This window comes from Grammomys surdaster, unplaced genomic scaffold, assembly GCF_004785775.1.
Source record: "Grammomys surdaster isolate TR1022 unplaced genomic scaffold, NIH_TR_1.0 139, whole genome shotgun sequence".
Taxonomy (NCBI): Eukaryota; Metazoa; Chordata; class Mammalia; order Rodentia; family Muridae; genus Grammomys; species Grammomys surdaster.
In genome coordinates this window covers 16,933,422-16,961,230 of record NW_021604597.1, presented here as the reverse complement: position 1 = coordinate 16,961,230, position 27,809 = coordinate 16,933,422, and the positions used below count along the sequence as shown (strand labels likewise).

Below are 27,809 nucleotides of genomic sequence, written 5' to 3'. Positions count from 1 at the left end.
AAAGTAACAGAACCTGACGGCCGTTACAAAAGAAACGGCAGTTACAAGCCCTAATTATGGTCACTGATGTTCAGGACAATACCAGGGGCTTCCTTCTCCTAACTCATGCACATGATAGAACCAAAGCCAGCCAGAAAGGCTTGTCCGACCAAGAGGAACTTAATCTTCCTCATGATTACATATAGTTAAAGCATCTCTGCCTACGAAAATCCCAGGACCTAACTGATGAGAACTGCACAGAAATGCCATGGAATGGAGTCTCTGGTGCTAGAGAGATGGCTCCGTGGTTAAGAGTACTGACTGCTCACGAGCCTTGAGGGCCCTTTCTCCATCTTCTATGCGACTGCAAATGGAAGGAATCACTTGCAAAAGCAATGACGTAAATGCAGTGGTTTCCCTATCCGGAGGTTTCAGATCAGAGAGTCAACAGGAAGTGCTTGGCGGGAATCTGTCTGGACTAAGCATGTACACATACTGCATTCTTGTTATTCCCTAAACAACACAATGACAAGGTATCTATACTCCACCACATTTGGCAAATAAAGTATGTGAGAGTCTACACAAACCCTGCACTACTTTATGTTGGAGCCTCAAACATTTATAGATTTTGTTATCTCTATCTATCTGACTCTGTCTCTCTGTCTCTGTCTGTGTCTCTCTGTGTGTGTGTTGGAAACAATGTCCCATAGATACTAAGAGATGACTATACTTTCTACAAAGCTAACGAGGAAAAGAGCGTTCACAGAGAAAGAACTTCCTAAGTACTATGTACTATCGGCTGATAGTTGTCTCAGGAGCTATTGCTTTCCCTCAGTCAGTGGAAGTCAGGGTTCCAGGAGCTGCTGAGACATCAGTTTGTCAAGTGGAGACTATGCATGTGTACAGGCACACACACATGCTCTCTGTAGGTGACACGTTTCTTTGTGTCAGTAGTTCCCCTACTTGAATGTGCATGGCCATCACCCGGAGGGCTTGTGAAAGCACAGGCCATGCTTCTGTGCTCGAGGTCTGAGCTGGGGCCGAGAGTGCATGTCTAACAAGCTTCCAGATGCTGTTGTTATAAGCAGAGTTAATTCCCCTTCCCCCATGCCCACATCTGTTCCATGTAGCCTGTCCACCCTCTACAGTCAGGGGCATGCAATTGTCTGGCCCTGTGAGGATGCCTGTTTTGTGGCAATTAATGATCTTCTTGACCCAGTGCAATCTGTCACCTAGCGATACCTGGCTCATCACCATTAGCATCCACCAGGGAGTCCAACTGGGATTCTGAAGCTCCCCGTGGAAGCACGATTTTCCTTTAGGAAATGGTGGTCACTTGTTTCTCTCCTCTGCTTGGAAGATAGCTGGACTCTGATAACTGTAGGCAACTCTGACGTGTGGGGGAGGCTGAGGCTTTTAAACATCAAGAAGCAGATGTACAAAATGTATTTGGTAAGTGGAAAATTTCATTGACTTTCGTTTAAATTAAATGGTAGAAAGAAAACTCGAGTATATTGATGCTACTCCATAATTATTTCCTTGCCGAGATAAACCATGGCTTTGTAACAAGATCAGAATAGGAAAATAGTATTCTATGAGAGAAGAAATGGAATGCTTTTGAATGTCAGATGCATAAATACATGTATACTGTAGGATATTTCAAATTCTCGAATTCATTTTATCCCTTGGGAAGTGCTTTTAAATTATGGGTGGATAGAGAAGTTAGATGGCCTGGGGTCTTTTTATTGAATGGATATTAAGCCTGGACAGTTTCTTTTTCATCTAGAATTTCTGACATCTTCCATCTTAGACACTTACACTAAACATTCTACAAAAAGGTTATAATGAGATAATGAAATATCAGACACAGGTTTCCTAAATTGAAATTTTAGGACCACTACTTGTGAACATTGGCCTTGAATATCTATTACTCAGGAGAGGCATAGTGGGGGGAAGGTTCATCTGTTTTACCTGAGAATGGCTGATATCAAAAGCTCTGGACTGCTAGTTTATAGGATAAGATATTTATACTAGTGTAATCATGAAGGTGGTTTTGAGCAGTGTTGTTGACTGCCTGCCTTCTCATGACATGAGGCAAACAAATGTTGCTGTAAAGGTCCCTGCTACCAGAACATTCTGATGGCTAAGAACTAGAAGGTCTTTAACAAAGGCCTAGCATTAGCTCAGTCGTCACTTCGAACGGGAAATTGGGTGATGGGAGAAAAAGCCCAACTATCAAGCCTGACTGCTAGAAGCCTGTAAGCGACACCCTTACAGGATGCAGTTGGCTTTCCACTCTCAGATCAGCATGTCCCAGGATGCAGTTGGCTTTCCACCCTCAGATCAGCATGTCCCAAAGAGAAGCTGCTGGCGGCAGCCTGTGCTCACTTCTAGTTCTCAAATGATTGCGTGCACGTGACAGTGTTATCTGGCAACTATTTTTAACAGGTGCAGGTTTAGACGCCTGTAAGCCCATCACGGTCATCTGGTATCACTGTCAGGAACACAACAGCCCAAAACACGCCTAGGTAGGAAATGGTCAACTTCCAGGAAAACGGTGTCTTCAACCCACTAGCCAGATGGATTAGGATCTGGGGAGAGTGGGAGACGGACAGACAATCTGACAAGAGGGCAGGGCAGTACCTGGGCCTGAGGATACAAGTTGGGACTGACACTACTTCAGGTTATAGAAACTCTTTGAGCCTCAGGTTGTTTTGTATTTTTAAGAGGAGATAATATCTATTTTTCATGTTGAAACAACTAAATGTAGAAAGTGCTTGCCATGTTGTCTGACACAGAGAGAACATGATAGCTGATAGTTTATTAACAGTAGTGATGTCGATATTAAAAGGTGGGGTGGACAAGATAGGGACTGCAGAAAAGGAAAAAAATTAAAATGCTAGAAACATGTGGAACAGGTAAATCCATAAAGTCAGAAAGTGGCTGCCAAAGGTTAAGTGGACAAGGATACAGAATGGTTGCAATCAGGTTTGTTTAGGGGGAAATAAAATGTTCTCAAACTAGACAGTAGTTTGCACAAGCTTTGGAATATACAACAACCATTTAAAAAAGTGGTTTGTTGCTGTTGTTGTTTTGACAATGTCTCACTATGTAGTCTTGGCAGGCCTGAAACTTTCTCTGTAGACCAGGCTGGATTTGAACTAGAACTCACAGAGATCCACCTGCTTCTGCCTCCCAAGTGCTGGGATTAAAGACATGTGATACCACTCCTGGCCCCAAAGGAATTTGATGTGTGAGAATTATATTTCAGCTTTTATAAAATACTATGCTGATCCCCCAAAAGAAAGAACTAGAGCCCTAAAATAATCCCTAAGAAGAGAAAGTAGAGGACAAAGAAGGAGGCCAGGACAAGAAAGGGGGTGCATATGGTTTGCTGAGCAAGAAGAAACCTAAAGTGCTCAGTGTTTCACTGAACACTTCTAGAAACAGTCTATTCCCTGACCATCATGGCTGACTGAGGTGTGGCCATTGGCTGACAGAATGCAAAGGACCCGAGGGCAGCACACTGAAAACCTTTGATTCCTCACTCTGAAGAAAAGGAAACCCCAGGCCCAAAACTGGAAAGGATTTCCCCCAAGGTGGCAGATGTGAGTGGAAAACACATGGTACACAGGGCCCAGGCTTTGGTGACTAACTTGGTTCTTCAAGCATATTCACGCCTCTGAGACAGGGAGACGGGAGGGTTAACGGAGGTTGGCGGCTGCTGTGCCTCCGTAATTGTGTGGGGAGGGCAGAGCGTGTCAGGAATGGCAGCTGGCATTCCGTGCTCCTGTTTACTGCAGTTTATCTCAGACAGTCGTTTTCATTCACCTTTTAAAAAAACATGAGGCACAGCTGTGGCTTCACTTTAAATATTTCTCCTTCCAGCCTTTTATGTTCCCCCGCCCCTCCATGGGGTCCTCCCTAATCTTTCACTGTAATTAGATGGAAGACACTTGGGACAACACCTCTGTGGGACAAAGCTGAGCTTGCCAGGTCCTGGGACTGCACCGCTTCCCTTATTCTGTGCACAGTGGCCTGGGAACAGAGGCCTCAAGGACAGACCTGAAGCCAGTCTTAGGCTGTGGGCTAAACCGAATGAATTCCTCTCTTCTGTCTGATAATGTTCATTTGGATACCCCCTACTCTGGCACAGCCTTAGGTAAAGAATTTGGAGGCCCACACTGCATGTGGGCATTCTTTCAGGGCAGCACCTATTTATGTAGCATATTTTTTCTGTTTCTAAGCCCCTAGAAGGAAGACTCAGTCTCCTTTCCATGACCTTGATGTAGATTATAGCTGATCAACAAGGCTGCTGGGGCCGGGCGGTGGTGGCACACGCCTTTAGTCCCAGCACTTGGGAGGCAGAGGCAGGCGGATTTCTGAGTTCGAGGCCAGCCTGGTCTACAGAGTGAGTTCCAGGACAGTCAGGACTACACAGAGAAACCCTGTCTCAAAAACCAAAACCAAACCAAACCAAAACAAAACCAAGGCTGCTGGGGAATGATGGAAGAGGTGGTTGGTAGATGGATGGAGGGGAATGAATACATCAGGATGGTGAGAATACGCTGAAGGCCTTCTTGTCCTGACACATACTCGGTGGTACTGCTGCTGCTGCTTGTCCTCCTCCTCCTCCTCTTCTTCTTCTCTTCTTCTTCCTCTTCTTCTTCCTTCTCCCCTCCTCCTCCTCCTCTTCTTCTTTTTCTTCTTCTCCTTCTCCTCCTCTTCTTCCCCTCTTCCTCCTCTTCTTCCTCCTCCTCTTCTTCTTCTTCTCCTCATCTTTCTCCTCCTCCCTTCTTCTTTTCCTCTCCCCCCTTTTCTTTCTTCCCTTCTTCCTCCCCCTCCTCCCTCCTCTTTCTTCTAAAGATTTACATTTTAGTGAGTATGAGTGTTTGCCTGCACATATGTATGTGTGCCACATATGAGCCTGGGTTCTGAGAAGGCCAAAAGAGACTGTCAGATCCCCTAGGATGGGATTTACAGGAAGTTGTGAGCTGCCATGTGGGTGCTGGGAGCCAAACCTAGGTCATGTGCAAGAGCAGCGTGTCTCTCAGGCCTCTGTGGTTCTTCAGCAGAGACTCAGAAGTGAGCACAGCGGGGCAGGGGAGTGGTGGGCTAAGCACATCCCTCATTCATGGCCCAGACCTCCACTTCTCCTCCTAAGTACCATGGTCTGTTCTCTATTTAGCTTGGTTTTGCTGTCGTTATTGAATAAGCTGGGTTCTTAATGAAACATCTTTGCTACAGGCAGGCCTTCCCCAAGGAAAAGGGACAGCTGCATAATCTTTTCCTTCCTCTGCCTCGGTGAATCTAATTTTAGTCATTGGAAAGTGACCTTTCCCCCTGAAGGCTGTTTGTCTGACTTTAAGACAGCCCTGTAAAACAATCTCTATACGCATGTGGTATTTATTAATGTGACCCATTCAGGGAATTGTGTAGCACCTGGGCAGCTAACACTGATTTTCCAACTGGTTTTGATGCTGGATCTTAATGAGGGGAGAGTTCACAGAAAAGGAGAGGAGGTTTCATTTGGGGTTTTATTTTTATTCATCAGCATTGGATTCTCTCAATTAGCTATCTGTGCATAAGTTTTAGACACTTATATTTATAATGATGAATCAATGTAATGTTGGAGTAAAATAAATGTATACCTGAGGCACAGGCCCCATTAGATTTAACTGGTGGATGCAAGATCAAAATGTCTGTAGAGGACTTTCTATGGCATTTATTTATTTTTTTCCCTAGTCAACCAAAGACCAAAAACATTAAGGGGAAAAAAAAACCTTTGAAAAGGAAAATTGGATTAAGTAAAGTGATTTTTTTTTTTTACACTGAGAATTGTCTTTCTCATCTTTGTACTCTGAAAAAAGCCTATGTTGATCAATCTCACTAGAAGCTCACAATCAAATTACAATTTTCTTCCCTCTAAGCATAATGAAGCCTTCACGGTGACCACAAGGATAAATGACACTCCGCACAAACATAAGGCACTTGCCCGGGGAAGGTAACTATGAAGCTGATGTGACAAGGAGCCAACTCTTAGGTTTTGAGTCCCACGCATTGTCTACCTGGAGCACCCTACATGTCTGGAAGCTTCACTTAATAGGTCGTCTGTTTGTTGGTTTGTTTTGTACTAACCTATTAGTACTATTTCTCCTGAAACTGGACATGGCCTTCTATTGCCTGTGCTTCATGGTGGCCTATACTGTGTCTTGTTGACCGTGGTGCTCTAAGCTCCTGGAGCTCTGCTTGTCGGTAGCTCTGGCCAGCCCTGTCTCAGGTTGCCAGTGTAGCACAGCTCACTTATTCCGGGCATCTGTTTCCCTCCTGTTTCTAGGTAGGATACAAGCACAGTGGTCATGATTTTATTGTTAGCGAATTAGTAACGGTATGCTTTTCATTTTTTCCTTAGTGTGAACTAATCTGGAGGGTTTTTTTTTTTTTTTAAAAAATCTGGAAAAAAGGAAGAGTTGACAAAGAAAACTGTGACCAGTTCTCTGGCATTGAAGACAGAACACAAGAGAACGATACCCTTGCTCTGCAGGATTGGATAAATGATCTGACTGACGGAGGGTCCCAAGTGTCTTTTGTGTTCCAGCTTCCGCCCAGTGGGGGAAGGGCGGACAGCTGGGGTTTCAGGACACAAAGTCACCACACTGAGCTCTTAGCCCCTGGTTGGAGAACACCAGGGATGAAAAGTACACAGGGCAACATGGCCCCACCACTGAGCTCTCCCACACATTTAAGTTTTACCCCCTGGATAAAGAATACAAATTATCATGAGGTAATAAGACATACAGTAAATACATTAAAGAGCTTCCACATTCACACGCAGAGTTTACGGTGCAGATGTCACAGATGACCAAATGTGAGGAATGAACATGCTAGAAACTTCTTCCTATGTCTCACTCTGGGCAAAACCACTAATGACATCTTTGACTGAATGGAGAATCCTACTTTTCATGTTGTCCAGCTAAGAGCTACACTTGACTTTTGTCAAATAATAAGGACGGAGGGCTGTGTGTGTCTGGGCTTCTGTGGGCAGACAAGCATAGACTTGCAGCTTGATTTCATGACCTCACCCATATAACTAAAGCTATTTTTACTTGGGTCTGTTATTACCAGACAATTACCACATAAAACATTCCCAAAATATATTTACTGACTTTCAAAAGAAAAGGCAAGCAGAGAATCAACAGATATTGTATCATTTTTTTAAGACCCCAAACTTCTCTGTAAAACTTTTTATTTTTTTTCACTTTTAAAAACAAACTTGGATCCGTTAGCTCTATCAGGTAATTGTTTCTACTGAACTGCTAAAATATGTCAATAATTTTTTAAAAAAATCCCTGTGCATAAAATGTTGCTTTGCAATGAAGTACATAATAGAAGTTCTCTCAGCTTTAGAACACTAACATGTATGGTTTAGCTGTTCTTGCATTAATGACTGTAAGCTGGAAAGAACCAGGGGCCTGAACTGGGGTCTCCAAGCTTACTGTAGTTAATTCTGTGCATTTAGATTTTCTTCAGTGTACAACAGCAATGACCACTGTGTGTGGAATTTGGCAACCTTCCTCAAGGGCAACCTTCCTCCCTCTTAGAAAAATGGTCCAATTGTTTATAAACAAAAGCGCTCCCCCCCTTACCTTCTTATAATTCCCCTCCAAATCCAATGGGGATTCTCGACTGATGATGTCATCATCCATTCCATCACGGTCCAAATTCATCCTTTAACTCTTTAGAATTTCACTTAAGAAATAATCTCCCATGAACCCTGACAGGCTGGAGTGCCAACTGCCCAGTTTCTTGGTTACCACTCATGCTGGCATGAAGAACCTGTGCCTGGCTGCAGTGTCCTTGCCCCCTTCTGCCTCAGACACTGCCACGCCTGGCCTGCCTGGCTTCTTTCTCCTGGGCACTGGGCAGCTGCCTGCTGTAAGGCGCACTCCGTTCCTGACAATCGGCTTGTTGAGAGAGTCCAGGCTGCCTACCATCTGCTGTCACCTTCCCTGAATGATCTGGCCCAGATTCTTCTCCACAGCACCTTTCCTGCTCCCAAAAAGGGAAAGGAGAGACAGGAGGAAGCTTCAGCCAGCGACCCGACCCCAGTTCAGGGCCCAATGTGAACTGGAGTTTGGTGAGGCACTCCGAGGCCAGTAGACTGTGGGATAAAAATAGACACAAAAACTTGCAGCCGAGAGATCTCACTGTGAGCTCTGTCAGACGCCCCACACAGAACGAAAGCTATCATTTAAGGTGACCCGTAAGACAGACGTTTGTCATTTTTCTTTTTCCCATGACCAATGGGAAGCACTTCATTTCTTTTTTCCAAATCATTTATGAGATGTAAAAGTTCCATTGTCTGGAATGAGCACTAACCCCAAGACTGAGACTGATTCCAACCCTTCCCTGCCCCAGGAGCACGGCTTTGTCCTACTAATATAGGCAAGAGAAAGGGATCCATCAACTTCCCTTTCAAGGTTCAGCCAGTGGAGGGCTTTTTCACAGAAGCACGCTTGCTTTCTTTTCTATTGCCCTCTTTACTCTTTTCCCATGGCTTCTGGGTTTGTTTATGGGTTTCACATGCTGCCGGGGAAAGGTCCACAGCTGGAGGATGTTTGGCTCAAAGAAGCAGACAAACAGAAGTTCACAGGCACACACTCAAGCCCACTCATACACATCAAATTAATGCTCCCATAAACAACAAAAAATGCTATTACTTCAAAACAAGAGTTTGCAGGGAAAGCAGCCACAGACAGACTCAAAGGCCAAGCTTCCACTTAGCAACAGGCCTTAAATCCTCACGCTGAAAACTGCAAATGTACTAGTCAATCAATTCGCAGTACACACCCCTGAGCAACTGCAACATTGTTAAGAACAGTTCTGAAGGAAAATGCCATTCAGTAGAACCTTGTGGGCATCTCAACCCTCTGCTCACAGGCTCACCTTTAGCTGTTTACCTCCGTAAATATGTTCTTAAATTCAATTTGTGTTGGACTTGTGATGTAAACACGGCTCAGTAGCTCTGTTTCTATCAGGCAAATATTTTCTTTCGCAACCCAGATCCAAATCTAAATCCTTTTATTCCACTCTCCCCCCACCCCCTCCCTGAGCCAGTCCTCTCTGCTCCCAAGGGGATGAATAGCCCTTTTGTAAGGTATCACACGACAAGTTTCATCTTGTGGGATACATTTGCAAGGCCCTGTCTTACTCTAGTCCAGACCCCGGGACTCTCATTCCAGATGGCAGTATCCGGGAGTGTTTGTCTAGATTGTGTGGCAGTGGTGGCTACTGAGGGCTGGCGAGGGCTGTGAGCACAATGCAAAGCAGTCACAAAGGTCAAAGCTATGGGGTTGAAACGATGTTCCTACATTGAACAATCCTCTGTATCCTAATCGAACAGAGGGGATGGTGGAGATGAAGGACGATGTGCAACCATGTAACAACAGGTGTTCTTTACTGGCTAGGCACCTTACATGTTTTCCTCTATCCTTCACTAACCCTATGAAGTATGTATTATTGCCAGCTTCATTTTATAGCTGAGGGGGGGGAGGGGCGCCCAGGAATGTTAAATAAGTGCCTAGCCACTACCTAAATTACCATAGTCAGGCAGGAATGCGAATCTAGGTCCTCTGCCTTAGTGGCCCACGAGGTAAATGAGTGTGCTAGAGCCCCCTACTGGCTAATCCCAAAAGCAATAAACAGCCATGATAAAGGTGTTTTTGTTGCTGTTTTTTTGTTTTTTGAATTAGGATGTGTTGAAAAGAAATCCAGCAACACTCCCCAGTCATATGCTGGGTTGTTTTCTAAATCATACATCTGGAACACCCAGCATGCACTGCTGCAACCCCCCTGCTGCTGGCGCCTTAGGAAATGGAAGGAAAGCTGCCGCCCTTATGACCTAGCACACGGTCTGGCGAATTTTCTCCTCGGCTTTACCACGGAACTCTCACGAGCCACAGTAGCTTCTTTCTGACAGCTATTACTGTTTTAGGCCTTTTTCTCCCTTAGAGGAACCGGGATTTGTGCTTAGTCACTTTGTTTGGCCCACAGCGCCTAGAACGTTGCTTTGCCTATGGTGAGCAGTCACTGAGGAGCTGCTGCATATGTAGACAGTGAGGAGTAGATGTGTGGCTGGAAACGCTTCCTCCAAACGCTCTATCCAGTGAGAAGCAGCAAGAGCTAACATTAGTGTTTTTCAACCAACACTGTTTGTGGGGCTCCTGTGAGGCTGGCTGGCTGCAGGAGGAAGGCCGCCTGCCTTCAGGACAGCTCCACTGAGCTATTAGGATAGCTCCTTCAGAAGAACCCATACACAGCCTACAGGGCGGAGCCTAGAGAACTGGCTTCCCCAGAGGAAAGGCAAAGTTACTGTAGCTGGATTCACTCCTTGTTCCTTCTACATCACAGTCAATTTCAGTCACTCATTTGGGTCCCTACTGTAAGTCACTAAGCAACCTATAGCTGATAATGAGCAGGACTGAAGCTATAAAAATTTAGAAATCAGAAGACACCAAGACACATAAAATTCTAATAATACCGCTTTAGCTTCATTATAACTGGGTTGGCTTCAGTACAGAGTTGAAATTAGAAAAACTACACTTTTATCATTAATCACACACACAAATTATACAAACAATAGTACATTTGTATTGTATATTATATATATTCATTACATATTGAATTACATTAAATATTGTATACATAATACAAATGTATTATTATTATTAATGCATTAACTATATATGTTTGTACATACAAATGTATAAATACATGCATCAATAATGTCATTTTTTAGAAGCAGAACACTGAATCCAACATGGAGATTTCACTACTGTGCAAAAATTACGAGGATTGGGAGTAAGGAAGCACAGAAGGAACTTCCTTCCTTCTCATCCTAAGTAAGTACTGTGTTCCCATAGGCAACCCAGAGTCACCTTCCACAGTGGGGGTTGTGACAGCTTGTGGGAGTCTAATGAAGCAGAGCAGTCGCGCCTCCCAAGGTGAGCTCTCAGCACACAGACCCACTGCTCAAACCCTCTCCAGGAGATCTGACAGTCGGGTCCTACCATGCGCTACAAAGTGATCCTTCATGCTCTTTAGAGTTTTGCTACTCCTGGGGCAGAGCGTCAATAAAGAAAGCCTAGGGGCCTGTAGAAACACAGTCTCAGGTCCAGCTGGCGGCCTATCAAGTCAGAAGCTAGACTTCTCAAGATCCCTGCAACTTCTAAATGCATCTTATACATCCGAAGCACTTCTGGGAGAGCTTAGGGAAACGGATCATGATCAGCCATCTTCCTTCTGTTTCAGACTGCATTTCCGGATATGGTGGCCAGACCCTGATTTTTGTTGCTTGTGATCAGTGGTGTAATAAATTTCACTTCCAAGAGGTCCTAATGAACACAAGACTGGATAAAACAAATCCAGCCACCACCCGGCAGACAGGAGCTGAATATACGGTGGGAGGCTTTGTAGCAGCTATGTAAGCTAAGACCACACCATTATGTCTGTCCTTCCTGCAGAGAATGGCCTGAAAGGAACTATGCAGGAAGAAGACGGGCCTAGATACTAATGCTCTCTCAGAAATGTGCTTATAGCCTCTCAGAATCTGAGGTTGAAAGCACCACTCCCTACCCTGAAATCCAAGGACGCCAAGCCACGCTCTGAGTGGCAAGGCATATTTCTCCTGTGATCTAATGCTTTTAAATGATCATTATCAGCCATCGGTGGAAATTATTGACTCTGAGAACCCTGAGCGCATTACTGGGAAATCACTTATGGATTGTCAAAAGCCTCTCCTATTCACAGGTGGAAACTCTAGTTAATCTTCATTAACCCTTCAGCTTTCCGATCCGGTCTTTGAGCACCCTCATCCCTTCTTCAACATTAGAGTCTCTTTCAAAAAAATTTTTTTTCTCCTATGTAAAACTTATCTGAATTTGGTTTGCTTTTCAATTAAGGCATTCAAATGGCTGGGGAAAAAATCCATGAAAATGTGCAGCGCTTTAAGAATTGTAAGTTAAAAACATTAAAATAGTGACATTGGGGGTGGGGGTGGGAAGTCAGGAATGGAAACCCCCATGTCAAATCCGTTTCCATACCCAAGGATGGAGGACCACGTGTGTAAATCTTCCTGCCAGGCTAACATCCTGGGTCCCAGACACTCCTCTGCATTCGTTCTGACAGCCCCTGGCCCAGCTTCCAGGTAGGCTCAGTAATGCTCTCATTATGTTTTCTCTGTGTCCCACTCCATAATGGCTCTCTGACCGCCACCAGGCTTCCCTGATGGCGGCTTTCTTTTGAACCTAAGCAATTTTGTCAAATTACTTTCTATTTCAGGAGGCTGAGTAGTTTCTGATGCTTCAATACAGTGCAGATCAAAGTTTGAAATTCTCCCCTGATACAGAGTATATAAATATATAATGAAAATTGGCTCGGTTGGTACACAGCCCTATTAATGTTTCTTCTGTTTGTGAAACTGTGATTGGTCACCCAAGAGTCTATATTTATATGTACATACGTACACATGTGTATAAGTGATGCGGGGTTTCTACTCTCCGAAGGCTTCAGTGCAGTGATGTGTATCACAAAGGTGTCCCATTTCTTTCCTTCCTATCCCCTGTCACCACCATCCATTCCATTTAACATCTGTGGATTAAAACTGGCTTTAAAGACTTCTTTAAATCACCAAGTCCAGCTCATGAAGACTGAGCCTTTACAAGAGTGGCCTGCACTACACGTCTATGTCGGATGACCTTCACACTGAATCTTAAAGGATCATCTTGTCACTTGTGCTTTTTTTTTGTGAGAAAGCACAAAATTAGATTTTCAGACATCTTGGCTAAAAGACAAACATACAGAATTTATACCCAGAATTACTTTCTTAATTGTTACTGTTAGAGACAGAACACAGCTATTCTCTAACCAGGCAAAAAGAATTAAGCTAGAACACTCTCAGGACTATCTACTGTGAAATCAAAACTTTCCAGAAAAAGCAAAATCTATAGACAGAGACAACTGAACTTATACTTAAAAGCCTGTATCAAAACAGTGCATTAAAACGCCTTCAAGCTCACTTTTCCTCCTGAAGTGGTGTGGTTCTTCCCCCACCATGTGCAGATGAACCCAGGCTTATCCTGGAATTCTTGGGCAAATTCCAGTGTGATACTTTATTCTCTCATTCTCAGGAAGGGAGAAGGGAAGGAGCTGGTGTCAATAGAGATAGATGGATTTCTTTGCTTCTGTCCACCATTCCACTATCCACCTGAATCTGGGCATGCTAGGCTGTTTACTTCTTTCTCTACTGAGAATTTGAGGGTATCTTGATGAACTACTTAAACTGATACACTCCCTAGTTTGATTGTTAGAGACCAAGATAGGGTATCTTTTGTTTTGTGAGCTGGGCATGACACTTCCACAGCAGTTTGCTCCAGAAAACTTAGTGTTCTGTGAAGCAGTGAAATTACCCTCTGTACTGTAAAGGAATACAGTAAACTGTGAGAGGTAGTGAGAATGCTCAGTGGATAAAAACATTTGCTACCAAGCCTGAGTTTGATACCCAGAACCTACAAGGTGGTAGAGAGAATTAGCTCCCACAAATTGTGCACCATGTCCCTCATCTATCTTGCAAAATAAATGAATAAATAAACCCAAATTTTCAGAAGAAGTAATGTTATTAACAAAAGCATCAGGTGGACTTGGTAGTGCAAGCCTGTAACCTCAGCTACTTAAGAGGCTAAGTTACCAGGATCATTGGACTGTCGCGTTTCAATGACAAGTTTCAACATGTCACACAGCTCAGTGCTAGATACTTGCCTGATGTTCAGGAGGCCCTGGGTTTGGTCCTAAGCAGAGGTGCAGGGAGGGAGAGGAACTGAGGAAAAAGAAGAGGAAGTGGGGAGAAGAGGATAGAAAGAAAGAAAGAAAGAAAGAAAGAAAGAAAGAAAGAAAGAAAGAAAGAAAGAGAAGGAAGGAAGCAAGGAAGGAAGAAAAGAGTGGATTGGAAAGGTAGGTTGTGGGTGAGTGCTTGCCTTAACAAAGTATGGATGTACCTGGAGATAGACCATGATGGCCAACTTAGCAGAATCCCTGAGGTAAGCTGCCGGAGCTAAGTATAACAGGGACGAAGAAGGACTGAATGCAGGTAATGGACACGAGTTCTGAAGAAGAATATAAAGCTAATTGTTTTTCTAGTTCTAGTTGCCATAGTTTTGTTTGTTTGGATGGGTGCATAAAATATATTTAGCATTAAATGAGTCTAAGTTAGTGCAAAGCTTCAGAGGTTCGGTTTTGAACCAACTCTAGCTGTATAGAAAGAAAGAAGGTCAACTAGTGCCAACCTCGGGTCTGCTTAATTTTGGTGTGTAATATTTTTGTTTGTTGCATACATTTTTTAAATAATAAAACTTACCAAAAAAGAAAGAAAAAAATGCAAACATGCCTGATGATATACCATGAGAGTCAGGATGGTAAAATCTTGGGGGTGAAATCAGTAGGCATGGAGGGATTTCCCAGACTGGGCTCGGATGAGTGTGTATCTCCTTCATTCACCGACTGTGTGTGGCCCTGTGTCTCTGTTCTGGCATACAGGATGTTTAAAGCATTGGTAATGGAGGCTCAGAAGCCTAGTAGCTGGTCCCTACAGTGCTGGGGTCAGCTTTGCTGATTCCCTGCTGCAAGGCAGAGATCTGGGTTGCTCTCTGACTCTCAGGGCTCAGAACATACCAACAGCAGGAAATGGAGTTTGGTCCAACAAGCATTTAATAAACATATAATCTATGTGTAAGGCAGAGCCTTCTAAAAATTGACACAAGGATCTTGTCTTCAGGAGTCTTTCTCTAATGGGAGACACAGATCCATGTTAGAGCCTGGTAAAGAGCCCCTAACAGAGTGGAAAGAATGCCGAGGAGACGTTTGATGGTGAGGAGGAAGTTTTCTGCAGGAGGTGGTGGCATTTGTGCCTTAAAAGTAGCTGGCAAAAGGTGTGGGCAGGTGGTGTGTGGGCGGAAGGCATCCCAGCTGGAGGCAGCACGGCAGGGACAAAGTGTGGGGGCAGCATGCAATCTGGAGGGAGGGAGGGAGGAAGGGAGGGAGGGAGGAGTACTTAGTCCAGGGTTTGGATCCCTGCCAGGCCTTGAATCTACCCAAAAGGGTATGGAATCTATCCGAAGGGACTGGAGAAACATTACAGATTCCTGACTGTGCTTGAAGAAGGGATTCTGGACTGGGGAGGGAGGCGGATGAGAGCTAGTCACGTGCCCTTTTATCTCTTCTCCTCCTTTTGTGTCTCCATTCTCACAGTGGCTACTGTAGCTAGGAATTCAAGGGTGTGATCTGGATCAGAGCTGGTCATTTAAGAGACAGCAAGGGAGACATGAAAGACTGTCATTGTTTTCCCATACTGTACTTACCCCAAACAACACTGCAGGAGAAAAGAAAAAAATATTTGGAAGTTTTTAAGCTCAATGGGCCCCCTTGACCTAAACTTGTGCTTACAAGTTAACAATGTTTCTAAGCTGTCCATCAGAAACAATTTAGAAGAATTTGGCCTTTTGAAGGCTGCCATGCCTGAAGCTGTGGGCAAGATTCTTTGCTAGAAGAAGAGATTGGCTTCCTCCCAAGACTGGAAAAATGGAGGTCGACAGCTCTGGCTGGTGAAGACTAAAAGTGTCATTGCACGTCTTAGTGAGCTGGAGGTTCGTGTGAACCCTGGGAGGGAGATCAGAAAAGCAGGTGACCTGAAACTATCATGGAAAATTCCCCAGCAGAATTCCTCTGCCCACTCTCCCTCGGCTCAGGTTGCTTGGGGCACAGGATATCCAGACACTTGCTTCAGCAGAGACTCACAGGCTCTTGGGCAACATAATCACCAACAGAGCAGGATTGATTGTACTTCTATCAGCCTGAAACAGTCGAGATGGAAGTGACTCGTGGCCTGATGAGGTTCCAAAGACCCAGAAGAAACAGTTGCAGGAGCAAGGTGGCTCTAAATTAGCGATGGCTGACTTGCTTGTGCAGAGGGGTGGCCTCTGGCAGAGGGCGGAACAATGGTCGTGCTGTGTCAACAGGCAAAAGCCCATTTCAGAGATGAGAAAATGGGCACAAGAGGAAAGACGGTAGCCTGCATCCCTCTCAGAAAAGCAAGTCCACAGAGAGAAGGAGGAGAGTATGTACAACGCCCTTTCACTTGGTCAGACATGTCTGCCCATGCCTGCTACTAGAGGCCTTAGGAAAGAACCATTCTCATACAGCAATGGAAACTGAATACAGACAGACAGACAGACAGTGACATAAAATTAGTACTAATTGATGGTGGCAAATGCAAACTTGGGAACTATAACGAAAAATAGGAAAACTTAAGGCTTATGAAGTAATTCCAGAGAAGATGTCTAAAGAAAAGAAAAGAAAAGAAAAGGCACCCCAGAAAAGGTCTGAAAGAAAGAATAAAGGCGTAGGGTAGGGCTGCTCAGTGCACTGTGCATTCCAGAGGAAGGGTGAACAATGTTTTAGCACAAGTCTGTACCCAGTGGTAAATGTGAAAAGCCTATGGGGGGTTGTGGTAGGGTGTGGAGGGGAGGGTGCCAGGCGGACCAGAGGGACTGAACAGAGGAGTGAAGGCAAGCAGAGCTGGACCCCAGGAGGAAATGGAGGCAGGGGGATGGAGGGGTGGAAGACATTGGTGTAAAGCCCAGGTCCTGTGACTAACTGGGTTCCTCTTCTAAGGGGGAATGATAAACTTTCAAGATATTTGGGAATGTGTCACATAATCAGACTTTGATTTTAACAGCTTATTCTGGATACTGTGTTGACAACAAACTGTGGGTGATGAGGGACAGAGACCGGTAAGCCATTCAGAGGACTTGGTTGCCATCTGATGATAGCAACGGCAGTCCTCTACATCTATATATGTGCACCAAAATATGCACACAGCACTCAGAAGAGTGGAGTCTGAACCCCCACTCATAGCCGCTCCATTAGCATGTCCTCCAGAAATCCCAGTAGACATCAACCATGAGAGAAAATAATCAATCCTCCAGTGAAACTCTGTTAACCCATTAAGAACGCTCACCTGCTGGGATTGGTGACACTCAGCACTGGGGAGGCAGAGGCAGGATGACATCTGTGAGTTCTAAGCCAGTCTTGTATACCTAGTGAGATTCTGGCTTAAAAAAATAAAACAAAACAAAAAGCCCCACTAAATCTAAGCAATATGCCACAACCGTTCTGCACTGCCATTTTAACAAATAAATAGGCCTTAGACAAAAAAAAAAAAAGACAAAAAAAAAAAGAGGGCAAGTTTCTGAGAAAAATAAATGTTGATAGCACCAGTGACTTGGGATCCCATCAAGCTAAGGATTTAGAGAAATCACTTTTTCTAAACCCAATCGTATGTGACACCAGATGGGTTCTAAAACCAAGGTTTCTAAGCGGGATTAGGACTTGGCATCAGGGCTAACACTTCTATTTTTGTTAGCTAGCCCTGAAGGAAAGCATTGCAGAGAAGTCCACACACGTGCCCCCCGTGGGTGAGCCACAGTCTACTAACTATCACTGCATCCCTAACACACATAATCTTACTGCGGAAATAAGCAATAAAGACTTCAAAACTATTAAACACACAGTGCCACTGTTAAGTACTCAGTTCCTGTCAAGTCACATCTGTCTTCCTTTGGAAGAAACATTTGCCTAGCATGGCCCCTCCCTCTCCGAATAAAACTGCGGGTACTGACCAATTTTTTACCTTCCAAAAACAATGACTTCCTGTTTGGCCCAATGGGAAAAAAAATACAGGGAGTGATCCTCTAGTAACCTCTCCTTCAACATAAATTACAGAGCTTTTCTGAAAAGAGAAGCAGAAAACTATTTTAATTATAACACTAATTTAATCTCCTGCAGCCCCATTTGAGCCATCCACACACGAGGCTCTCCATGGATGCCTGACGTACCCCACCCTACATGCCTCTTCTCAGCTCTCTGACTTTCTCATGGAAAGAATGCTTGTGAAACACAAATCCTAATACCTAAGGATCTATATGTGGAACTAAGTGTCTCATAAAATGAAAATGCTATAAAGCAGGCCTGTGATTATAAAATTCTGATTATTAAGCACAAAAATAGTACACAGACATATCTCATAGGCACGCTTTACTTAGCTAGCAACAGCTGCCTTCCTGGAGTGCTGTGAAATGCACCACTTTCCGCCTGCAGACATTCACACTGTGAAACGCGACCCTCAGAGAAACACCTGCCTGTCTCAGGTAACCGACCTCTCACAAGGAAGAGGCATTGTTAGGTTAGAGAGCTGGTCTCTGAGAAACTCCATCAGGTGAGTAATACATCAGTACCAACCACCCAGGATGTGCACCAGCCATGCCAGCCACTGCACAGAGCAATTTCTCCGAGAACATTCTTGCTGTTTACAGTGTTGCCTCTACAGTCCAAGTGGTATGGAGGAGTTACAGAACACTCAGGAAGGGAGCTTTGGAAATTGTCTGAAGTGTTGAATTCCTAACCCCAGATAGCAAATTAGCACGTTAAAAGATGAACATGTGTTAAATTGATTTTTTTTCCTGTGTGAAGTTTTTAATTCACACTGGTACTGTCATTTTTACCTACTAACCATTTAAAAGAGCGTAATGGCAAAAACAGGTTCATAAAGATATGTCAGTGCAACTTGAAATGTCAAATGCCTGCTGACTGGTTTATGAAAAATTGTAAGATCATCAATTAGGACTTTTAATTTAAATAATTTCCTTATAGACAGTCTTAAAAACTGGACCCTAAGTAATTGACCTCTTATGCAATGAACAATAATCACATTTTTTTTCAGTTTTGTACGAACCCCCTTAAATTCAATTACAGTTCGGAGCAGTTTCTCTTATTTGCACAGACCTACAGTGTTCAGATCACACATCACCACCATGTATTCCACAAACGCTTTAAAGGCCAAAGAAGCAGCGTTTCTGCCCCATTACTCCTCAGAAAGCCTCATTAGAATTCAGATACTGTATGCAATGAAGGCCGGGAGTGGAGCCCAGGATGGCAAAAATCCCCTGAAAATCCAGCAAGAGGCAACCTGCTGCCCTAGAAGAGGAAGGCCTCTCCCATAGGGTGAGGGCCGCAGAATCAGGCTTCCAACCTTACCTGGTACGAGCAGTTCTCCTGATGTACCATCTCAGAACATCCTAGGATGCAGACCCCAAAGCTGGACTGCTGGGCGAGGCTGTGCAGGGGAAGCGCTGAGCATCCACAGGCGCGGGAGAACGCCCTGGTTAGGCAGGGGCTCCCCGCAGATTAAAATGGATGCTGTTCCGCTGAGCAACCTGCGCAGTGGCACTGCCTGTGCTGGGAAGCGCGCAGCCACCGAGCTAGCTCTGAAGCCTCCAAGCTGCTCTGCTCCTCCGGAACCGGGAGGCAGGCTGCTGAGCCGAGCTGGGACCGGCCTGGGGGAGGGGGCGGGCGCATCACCCGCACAATCAGCCAATTATATTATAGGCACAAAGAAAAGGATCTGTCTGGGGCTGGTGTGACCTTCTGGTGCTTTATGAAGGCAGTTAACTGATGTGGAAACATTCTAGTACTCATTATAGAGAAAAAGGCCAGCGAGGGAGAGAGAGAGCGACAGACACAAATCAATGTTGCAGTTGGACATTCCTAACCTGCTGCAGCATCCTTCCTGCCCACTTTGGGTTTGGTTGGTGCTTATGAAAGCCTGGCCTTAAAGATCTTTTCGGAACTTTTAACCTGCTAAAGAGAACAGTCCATTCTGAATACATACATGCAAAGTTTGCATTCATGCTTCATGTAAAGTATCTTGTCAACTTTCTGACTAAAGGAAGGACTTTCATTAAAATTATTATTTTGTAATTTAAAAAAGATACCCCATTTACTTTTTCTTAACTGTTTTTAGTCAAACAAAAATATGACAGAATCATGATTTCTATAATTTTTGGAGAAGTTTATTAAGATGTTAAGGTTGGTATTACTTACTCATTACATGGAAACTAAACTTTTTTTTTAAGGTAGGTCTTGCATGTGTAAATTACCCAATCCATGACTTGAATATACAGACACCCCAACACAACACAGGTTATCTCTGGGACAGACTATCCTCAAGAGTCTGCATGGGAAAAACTTGGGACCTGTAGATCATAATCAAATGAAATACACATTGGATCATGTATGTTTCTGGAAGAAAACGGGGGGTCAATCTCTGAATAGTCTCAAGGGCCACTCTAGGACTCTAGGGTATGCAGGAGGGAGCAAAGAATTCTTCAACACAATGACACAAAGTTAAGGGGGAAAACAATAAAAATTCCTTTTTTATATTCCTTGGTTGTCCAAACAATTCACATTGACATTTCTTTTTTATCTCTGTGTAAGGTGAGTGTGTACTTGTCCTGGCAAGTGTGTGGCGGTCAGGTTGGTTCTTTCCCTCCCCCATGTTGGTCCCAAGGCTCAAACTGAGGTCATCAGCCTTGATGACAAGCACTTTGACTCACTGAACATCTATCTCTCTGGCCCTTGTTGACATAAATGGTCCTCAGAGAAACCTTGACTGGATTCAAACTGTCATACTTTAAAGAAAAAGTTCCCAAGGCTGATCCTATTTTAGTTTTACATCCTATTTTAGTTTTATGGTTTGCCCACCTGCGCACCCATTTCAGACCTCATATTAGGAGTATAAAAAGTGGTAAGAGAGGCCCAACCCCGTGTTCTCTAAATTTGAACAGTGGGTTCTAGGTAAAGCTACGATGGACATGTGTCCTGAAAACCTATAGTACAGGGGGAGGCGGCCATGTTGGACAAAGAACATTTGATAATAAAGCAAGAGTCTGGGGTAGAAACAAGTTTACTTAACCTTAAGATGGAAGGAGGACCAAAATGCTACCATAAAGCAAACCAGTAAAAGCATCCCACCCAAACTCCAGCCTGCTCTGCTGCACAACAGAGCAGAGATCTGTATACAGAACGAGGGTGCCGGTGTCATGAGTGGCATCCCACAGTCTCCAAGACAGAGCATCTCACTTCAGAGGCTGTTGGCGCTTCACTTGGGCAATGGGCTTGATCTCACCGCTCTGGTTCCTGAATCTACAAGTCTAAGATGTAGAAAGGAGTCTAAGACACACACACACACACACACACACACACACACACACACACACTCTACTTTCTGGACACTGTTCTTTTTTAAAACTGGGGGCCCTGGGATATATTACATAAGCTCCTGAAGACATTTATTGAGTGCTGTTTTTTTTTTTTTTTTTTTTTTTATGGTCTAAACACGAACCTGCTCTTCACAGTTGCTGTTCCAGAGAGAGTGGGAGTGACTCAGAGGTAGTTTTTGGAGAGAACAGATTTCTGACACTTGCATCCCAGATGCTGTCAAAACACTCCCCTCCCAAAAGGTGTAAACAAGACAAAAAGGGACAGATGAAGCAGGCTGGTCTGAATAACTTTCCACCAGAAAGGACTTCATGTTATGATTTACATTATGATTTGCCAGCACAGGAAAAAGAAAGAAAAAAAAAGCTTTAAACAAAAACCAGATGCCCCAAGAACATTGAAGCTAAAACAGTTCAGCAAAGGACATTAATATTTGTTATTTCTATCTAAAAATGACAATGTTTTTGCGTGTAGTCTATAATCTTTTCGTTTCCCATTAAAAACATTGAGTTGAAGGATAAACGGGATGTCTCAGTGGGTGAACGTTCTCACGCTTGACCTCAATTTGATTCCTGGAACCCACATAAAGTTAAGAGAGAACAGCCTCCACTAAGTTGTCCACTGTTCTACACACACCTACACACACACAAACACAAACACAATTTTAAAAAGTTAAGTCTTAAATTGAGTACTGTGGTGTGTAGCCGTAATTCTAGTACTGAAGAAGCTGTAGGGGTAAGATTACATTTGAGGACAGTCTGGGCTACACAATGAAATCTAAAAATGAAGAGAGCCAAACACTTTAAACTTTTGATATTTCACATTTAGATGGGACTTCCAGAAACTATCTAATCCAAAATTATTACTTTGCAGTTAGATAAACTGAGCCCTAAGGATGCTGTAACATGCCCACTAACAACAATAAACAAGCAAACAAATAGTATCAAAGAAAACCAAGAGAGGAATACTGTTTTCTAGCTCCTATCAACTGAGTAGTCTCTAGGTCCAACAAGGCTGCTTTTGCCTGCTGGAAGGACGGTGTATCCACAATGTGAAGCTCTGAGGAGGTGGGGCTGCTGGGCGGGTATGAGGAGGAACCCTCAGGAAAGGGACTCATGCCCTCTTAAAGGGGGCACAGTGAGAACTGGGCTGTCTGTCAGTCAGGAAGCAGGCCCTCCCCAGACACTGAACTTGCAGCGCCATGAATGACTTCTAGAATGACAGAAATAAAGTTCTACTGTTTAGGAGGCACTGAGTGTGTAGTTTACAGAAGCCTGGCTAGACGAAGACAAACGTCCAGTAGGACTCAGCAGAAACCAACTCACCCAGACTGAGCCAAAGCAGGCCCAAACCGAAATCAGTGTGGCTTCACTTAAACCTCATCCAAAGTACATGTGTGAGGAAGAAAAGTTAGAGCATTTCTCAATCAACATACATGTTATGACACTATAAAATAGTTGTGTTTCTAAATCTCAAAAAAGATTTTCTTTTCCCATTGTGGCAAATAGAAGAAACACAATACAGAGCTGGTTTTTAATTTTTTTTCCTTAGGGTTGTTTTTTTATTTTATGTGTCTAAGTGTTTACTCGGATGCATGTCTGTGCACCACATGTGCACATGAAGTGTGCCCATGAAGGCCAGAAGAGGATTAAATACCCTGGGACTGGAGTTATAGATGGTTGAGAACGGCCTGGGAGTGCTGGGGCTGGACCCCGGGTCCTCTGGAAAAGCAGCAAATGCTCTTCCCTTCTGAGCCGTCTCTCCAGCCCCAGAGAACTGCTCTGAACAGTAACTGCAGTAGTAACCAGTTACAGTCACAGGTCATCAGAAGTAAACTTGGGTTGGGGCCTGATGTGCAGGGAGCACAAGAGACTTTCTAGCACGTGCTACAAGAGCAGATTGTTTGGCTTACATGGGTATATGCATTTGTCAGCCTTCACTGAGTAAATATTAAGATTTGTGCATTTTATTAAATATAGTATTTACCTCAAAGAGGTATAAAAAAAGAGCTAGTTGCACATTTTTTCTTTTAGCTCCAGTTAAGTATATGTAGGCTAACGTATTTACAGGGACACTTGCTGAGATACAAATGGTACGCTGAGACAAGCCAAATAAATGAAACAAGCTGATGGATGAGCGGAGGGCAAGGCCACTGGAAAGCTCCAACAAAGCGTGTTTCCTAAGACATCAACTGCAGACTCTTAAAGTGGTACATAAACCATCTTTTGTAAAAGGCTGGAGACTCATGGGCTCTGAGAAGAAACTGATATATGAATTAGAATTTGTGAAACAAATTTCCACTTTAAAAATGTTCACAATGAAATGTCAGGGGTTGGGAAGGAAGTAGTGGGGACAAGGTAGATGAGCAAGGCAGTAAGAATCCCTCACAACAATGGAGAGCAGCCAGGTGCTATGCAGCGTTCGGGGATGTGATCTCTTAGGATGATAGAAGAAAAGAAATCGGGAGGAAGTTTAATGCTATGTGCATCAGAGTCTGTCAATGCCCAGTGTAAGGAGGAGGGTTCTCTCTGGCATCAGTGGTGTCAAGCCTAGTAGCAAACCACTGAAGATGCCTCACAATCCAGCAAGTCCTTTCCCTACAGTGTCTTTGATTCTTATCACCTTGTAATTAAAACAAATTCCTACTGGGTACAATTCAAAGCAGGGTTTCATAAAAGTACAACCATACAGATAACTGTAAACAATACAGAGTGAGCCAAATACCTCCAAAGAGATTTTGTGTGTGTGTTCACTAGGAATTGAGAAGAGGACGAGAACTCTCAGCGAGGGTGAACATTTCCTTAGAGCTCGGATCTCAACAGGCTCAATGGGACATTACGAATCCTGACATTGAAGAGACTGGGGGCAGCCTGGAATCTCCAGCACGTCTTTATCTCAGAAACTAACAACAAATAAACACATGCACACGCGCACACACCAAAAACTACCAAACAAAAATCCAGATTCTTTTTCTTTCTATATGAAAAAGGTTTGCCTGGCAGTCTGGTGGTGTTGGCTTTGAAGATAGAGGTTGATAACCAGAGAAACAACGGTTAGCTGCATCTAGAATTTTCTCCAGAGCCTCCCAAAGGAACAGAGCTCAATTAGCATCCTGATTTTTGTCAAGTAAGACTCCTTTCAAAGTTTTTAAGTCCATAACTATAATCTAATAAATTCACGTATCTGAGCTGGCTTAAGCTGGCTTGTGATGATTTATAATTGCACACATCCAAAACAAATCTTCGGTTGAAAGCCTACAGGTTTAGGGCAGGAAGCCATGGGGATGTGGTTAGCAAGGTGAGAGGAAGGTGAGCTACCATGGAAGGGTAAGAGAGAGAGGAGAGCTGTCAGACATTTATCTACTTCAAATGCTTCAGAAGTAGAGAAGAAACGCAACCAGGGCCACATGTTCAGAAAAAGAGGAAGTTATCAGCTATTCTTGTGAAACTGTGAGCAGTCCAATGTTAGGGCCCTGCCAATGTAGGTAAGAAGTTGAGAGACTGAGTGAAAAGAGCAATTTGCAAGCACTCTTCTCGTCCATTCAGAGTACCAACATGGTTCCATGAACATACTACAGAACTTTGGTGGTGTTTCTGAGTGGAAGACCAGGGGCTGGGGAGGCAGCTCTGTGGTTAAGAGCACTGGCTGCTTTTATAGAAGCCCTAGATTTGACTCCCAGTACTCATGATGTTGGCTAATAACTGCCTATAACCCAGTATTAGGGGATCTGACACTCTTCTCTGGTCTCCATAGGTACCAGGTACACAGACATGCAGGCACCCCTCTCCCATACATACCAGAGAGAGAGAGAGAGAGAGAGAGAGAGAGAGAGAGAGAGGGAGGGGGGGGGGGGGGGGGGGGGGGGGGGGGGGGGGGAGGGAGGGAGGGGAAGAGGAGGAGGAAGAGGAGGAGGAAGAGGAGGAGGAGAGGAGGAGGAGGAAGAAGAGGAGGAAGAGAAGAAGAGGAGGGGGGACAGGGAGAGAGAGGGGGGAGAGGGAGAGGGAGGGGGAAGGAACCATACATGAGGTTGGCATCAGGAGTGGCATCAGGGAAGGAGCATGAGGGTGATTAGTGGGAAGTAACAGAAAAAGCCAGGTACCAGAAGAGTTGATAAGGCACACCTGGCATGTGTTCGTTCCATTTTGAAAATGAAGACATGAATACCAGGTTACACAGACACGTTGACTAAGGAGGACGTTCTGGTGAATGTTCAGATGGCAGCCTGGCCCGACTGGTAGCTGGGGGCTAAGGCCTGAGGGCTAGAGGGAAAGCAGAGAGGCTGGGCAATTATGGGAGAAACTTTTCCCAAAGGATTCCCTAGGGGGTTTGCTGTGCTCCTTGAGAACTCTGGAACAGAGGACAACAGAAACAAAGAGGGTAGTTGAAACTCCTGAGGTGTGTTAAGTATAGGTAATGAACAGGCAGCAGCCAACAGGAGAACAGTGTCAGACAATGAATAAGCAAATAGATGCAGATTTCATGAAATATGCTCAGTGCTGTGTAAACCTAAACCCAGTGGGCATGCTGAGTGCAGGAAGGGAGGGGGAAGGCTAAAGAGCTGCTTGCCCTCCCCCACCCACCCACCCCCCACTGTATAACATGTGTATGGGGCAAGCAGTGCTCATTATATTCAAGGATGGCCTACTGGTCACTCCCACTCTGCCCAGTTTGTCCTCTGGATAAGAGGTGAGTAACAGCAGAAGTCAGAGGAAATCACCTTTGTCTCTCTGATAAAGCAAATGTGTGCCACTGGCAGATGCCTTCTGTCTAATTGCGGATCATTTTCAAAATCTCTATTCCTGGTGCACAGCCTGATCATCTCCCAGGTGGGCTGTTGGGGAGAGGCTGGGCAAAATAAGACTGCAAAATCCCAGACACAGGCAGCCTGGCCCTTCCACAGCCCTGTACCATCTCTGTATGTCACTGCACCCCACACCTCTTTCTTGTCTTTCCTTTGTGATTTAACTAGATTGCCAAATGAACATCTTAACTGGGGCTGTGACTTCTGGGATGGAGACCTCCATAGTACACTTGGAGGCTACGACTATGACAAAGTCACTCTCCATGATTCGGGGGGATCCAGAAGACACTGGCAGCGGGACAACGCTACACCTTTCCTCCAGAAATGTTTAGAAGACCAGAAACTGGAACTTAGAGGAAAATAAAAATGAGACGAATTATATTTCTTACAAACAAAATGCTTATAAATAATATAAAATAATTTGCTTGAGAGTTTGACTATTCTGTCTCTGGCTTAATGCTTATTATTTTAGGCCACATTGAAAATACCTTCCTCAGAAAATTAGTGTTGTGAATCAGTGGGGCTGATTTTTATTTTGGAAAGTATTAGAATCTCCTTTTAAAACTAAAGCCTAAATGAAAAACAATTTAAAAAATAAGGTTTTATAAGGATAGAATTAACTTGAGCTCATGCTTGCACTATGATGAAAACATGCAAATCTTCAATTACACACAAATATTTGAAGGCATAATATTAAAGATGTCTGTTATAGTCTTATACCAATTAGAGCTGACATTTCTTTTTTGAATTTTGCTCTGTTGTGTCTCATCAAAAGAACACCATTTCATGGAAGCAAGCAGTGGTAAGGGGAACAAGTTCTCGGTCATGGTGCATGCTGCAGTCTCTGGAGGATTATTCGCTGAGCGTATCCAGAAGCTCAGTGGCAGAGGACAGAATCTTACTCACGGGTGATTTACTGACAATATACAGCAATTGCTTACATTTCTTATAAATAAGGTAATAAAAGATAGAATACTGATATTTGTAACAGAGCATCAATCTGTAACAACACTTCCTCATTTGATGAGCTGGGCATTCTCTTGTCGTTGCACAAGCTGTGCCAAGCAGAAGAGCCTGACTTAGCCTGGCAATGAACCAAGCTTGGCTTCTTGGGCAACTCAGATCATTCTTTCTGCCTAGAGATTCACAGGCATGAAGTTTTAAGAAAGGCCAGCACAGAGAAACTATGTTCACAGTCAAAGGCATATCGACTAGTTCAACTGTCAGAGAACTCAGCAGGGCAAACTCAATCTGCTGATGTCAAAGATGGAGTGGAAATACTTCGCATAAATAAGAAGGGAATAGACTCTCCATGATACGGGCTGAAATGCTATACTCTTCTTACCAGTCCTTCATAGGCAACTTTTCTATCAAGTCCTACAGATAATCTCATTTGTATATGTATTCTGGATTATTTTTACATTTTCAATATTTTAATTTCCAGTTTTATGTTTTGGGGACTTGAGGATGAGGTGTTTAGCACATCATTATAATAGGTGTAAATTAGTCTCTAAAAATACCTGCTGCTGCCCTGGGTTTCTATAGACACAGTTTGAAACTAGGCAGTGTTATAGCAGCACTCTCCCTGTGGAATAATGAGACAGTTATATTTCCACAGGAACTGCGAAGGCACCTGTTTACAGCATAGGCTTATGGTCCTCCCCAGTGTGCTTTCTGCCCAAGGCAAGAGGAAATTTGCATGCTGTAGAAAATTAGCAGCTGATGCATAGGTACATGATGTGATATCTACATGGTTTCTTCTTGAGTTGTTTATATCTCTAATGATGGTTTTACCTTCACTTGAGAGATGGGGGGGGGAGAGAGAGAGAGAGAGAGAGAGAGAGAGAGAGAGAGAGAGAGAGAG

The 27,809-nt window shown here is 44.0% G+C and overlaps 1 protein-coding gene across 3 annotated transcripts in view; it reads right to left on the bottom strand.

Moving 5' to 3' along the window:
• Schip1 (schwannomin interacting protein 1) overlaps positions 1-27,809 on the bottom strand; it is a 156,373-nt gene that overhangs the window by 35,933 nt on the left and 92,631 nt on the right. The window contains exon 1 of one of the 3 annotated variants that reach the window (XM_028763469.1): positions 19,123-19,485. The exons of the other annotated variants lie outside the window; for them this stretch is intronic. Within the exon in view, the coding sequence (XP_028619302.1) occupies positions 19,123-19,152 (30 nt within the window). The 5' untranslated portion in view covers positions 19,153-19,485. Of the gene's footprint in view, positions 1-19,122; positions 19,486-27,809 lie in introns of those variants that run through there. 3 annotated transcript variants of the gene reach the window in all.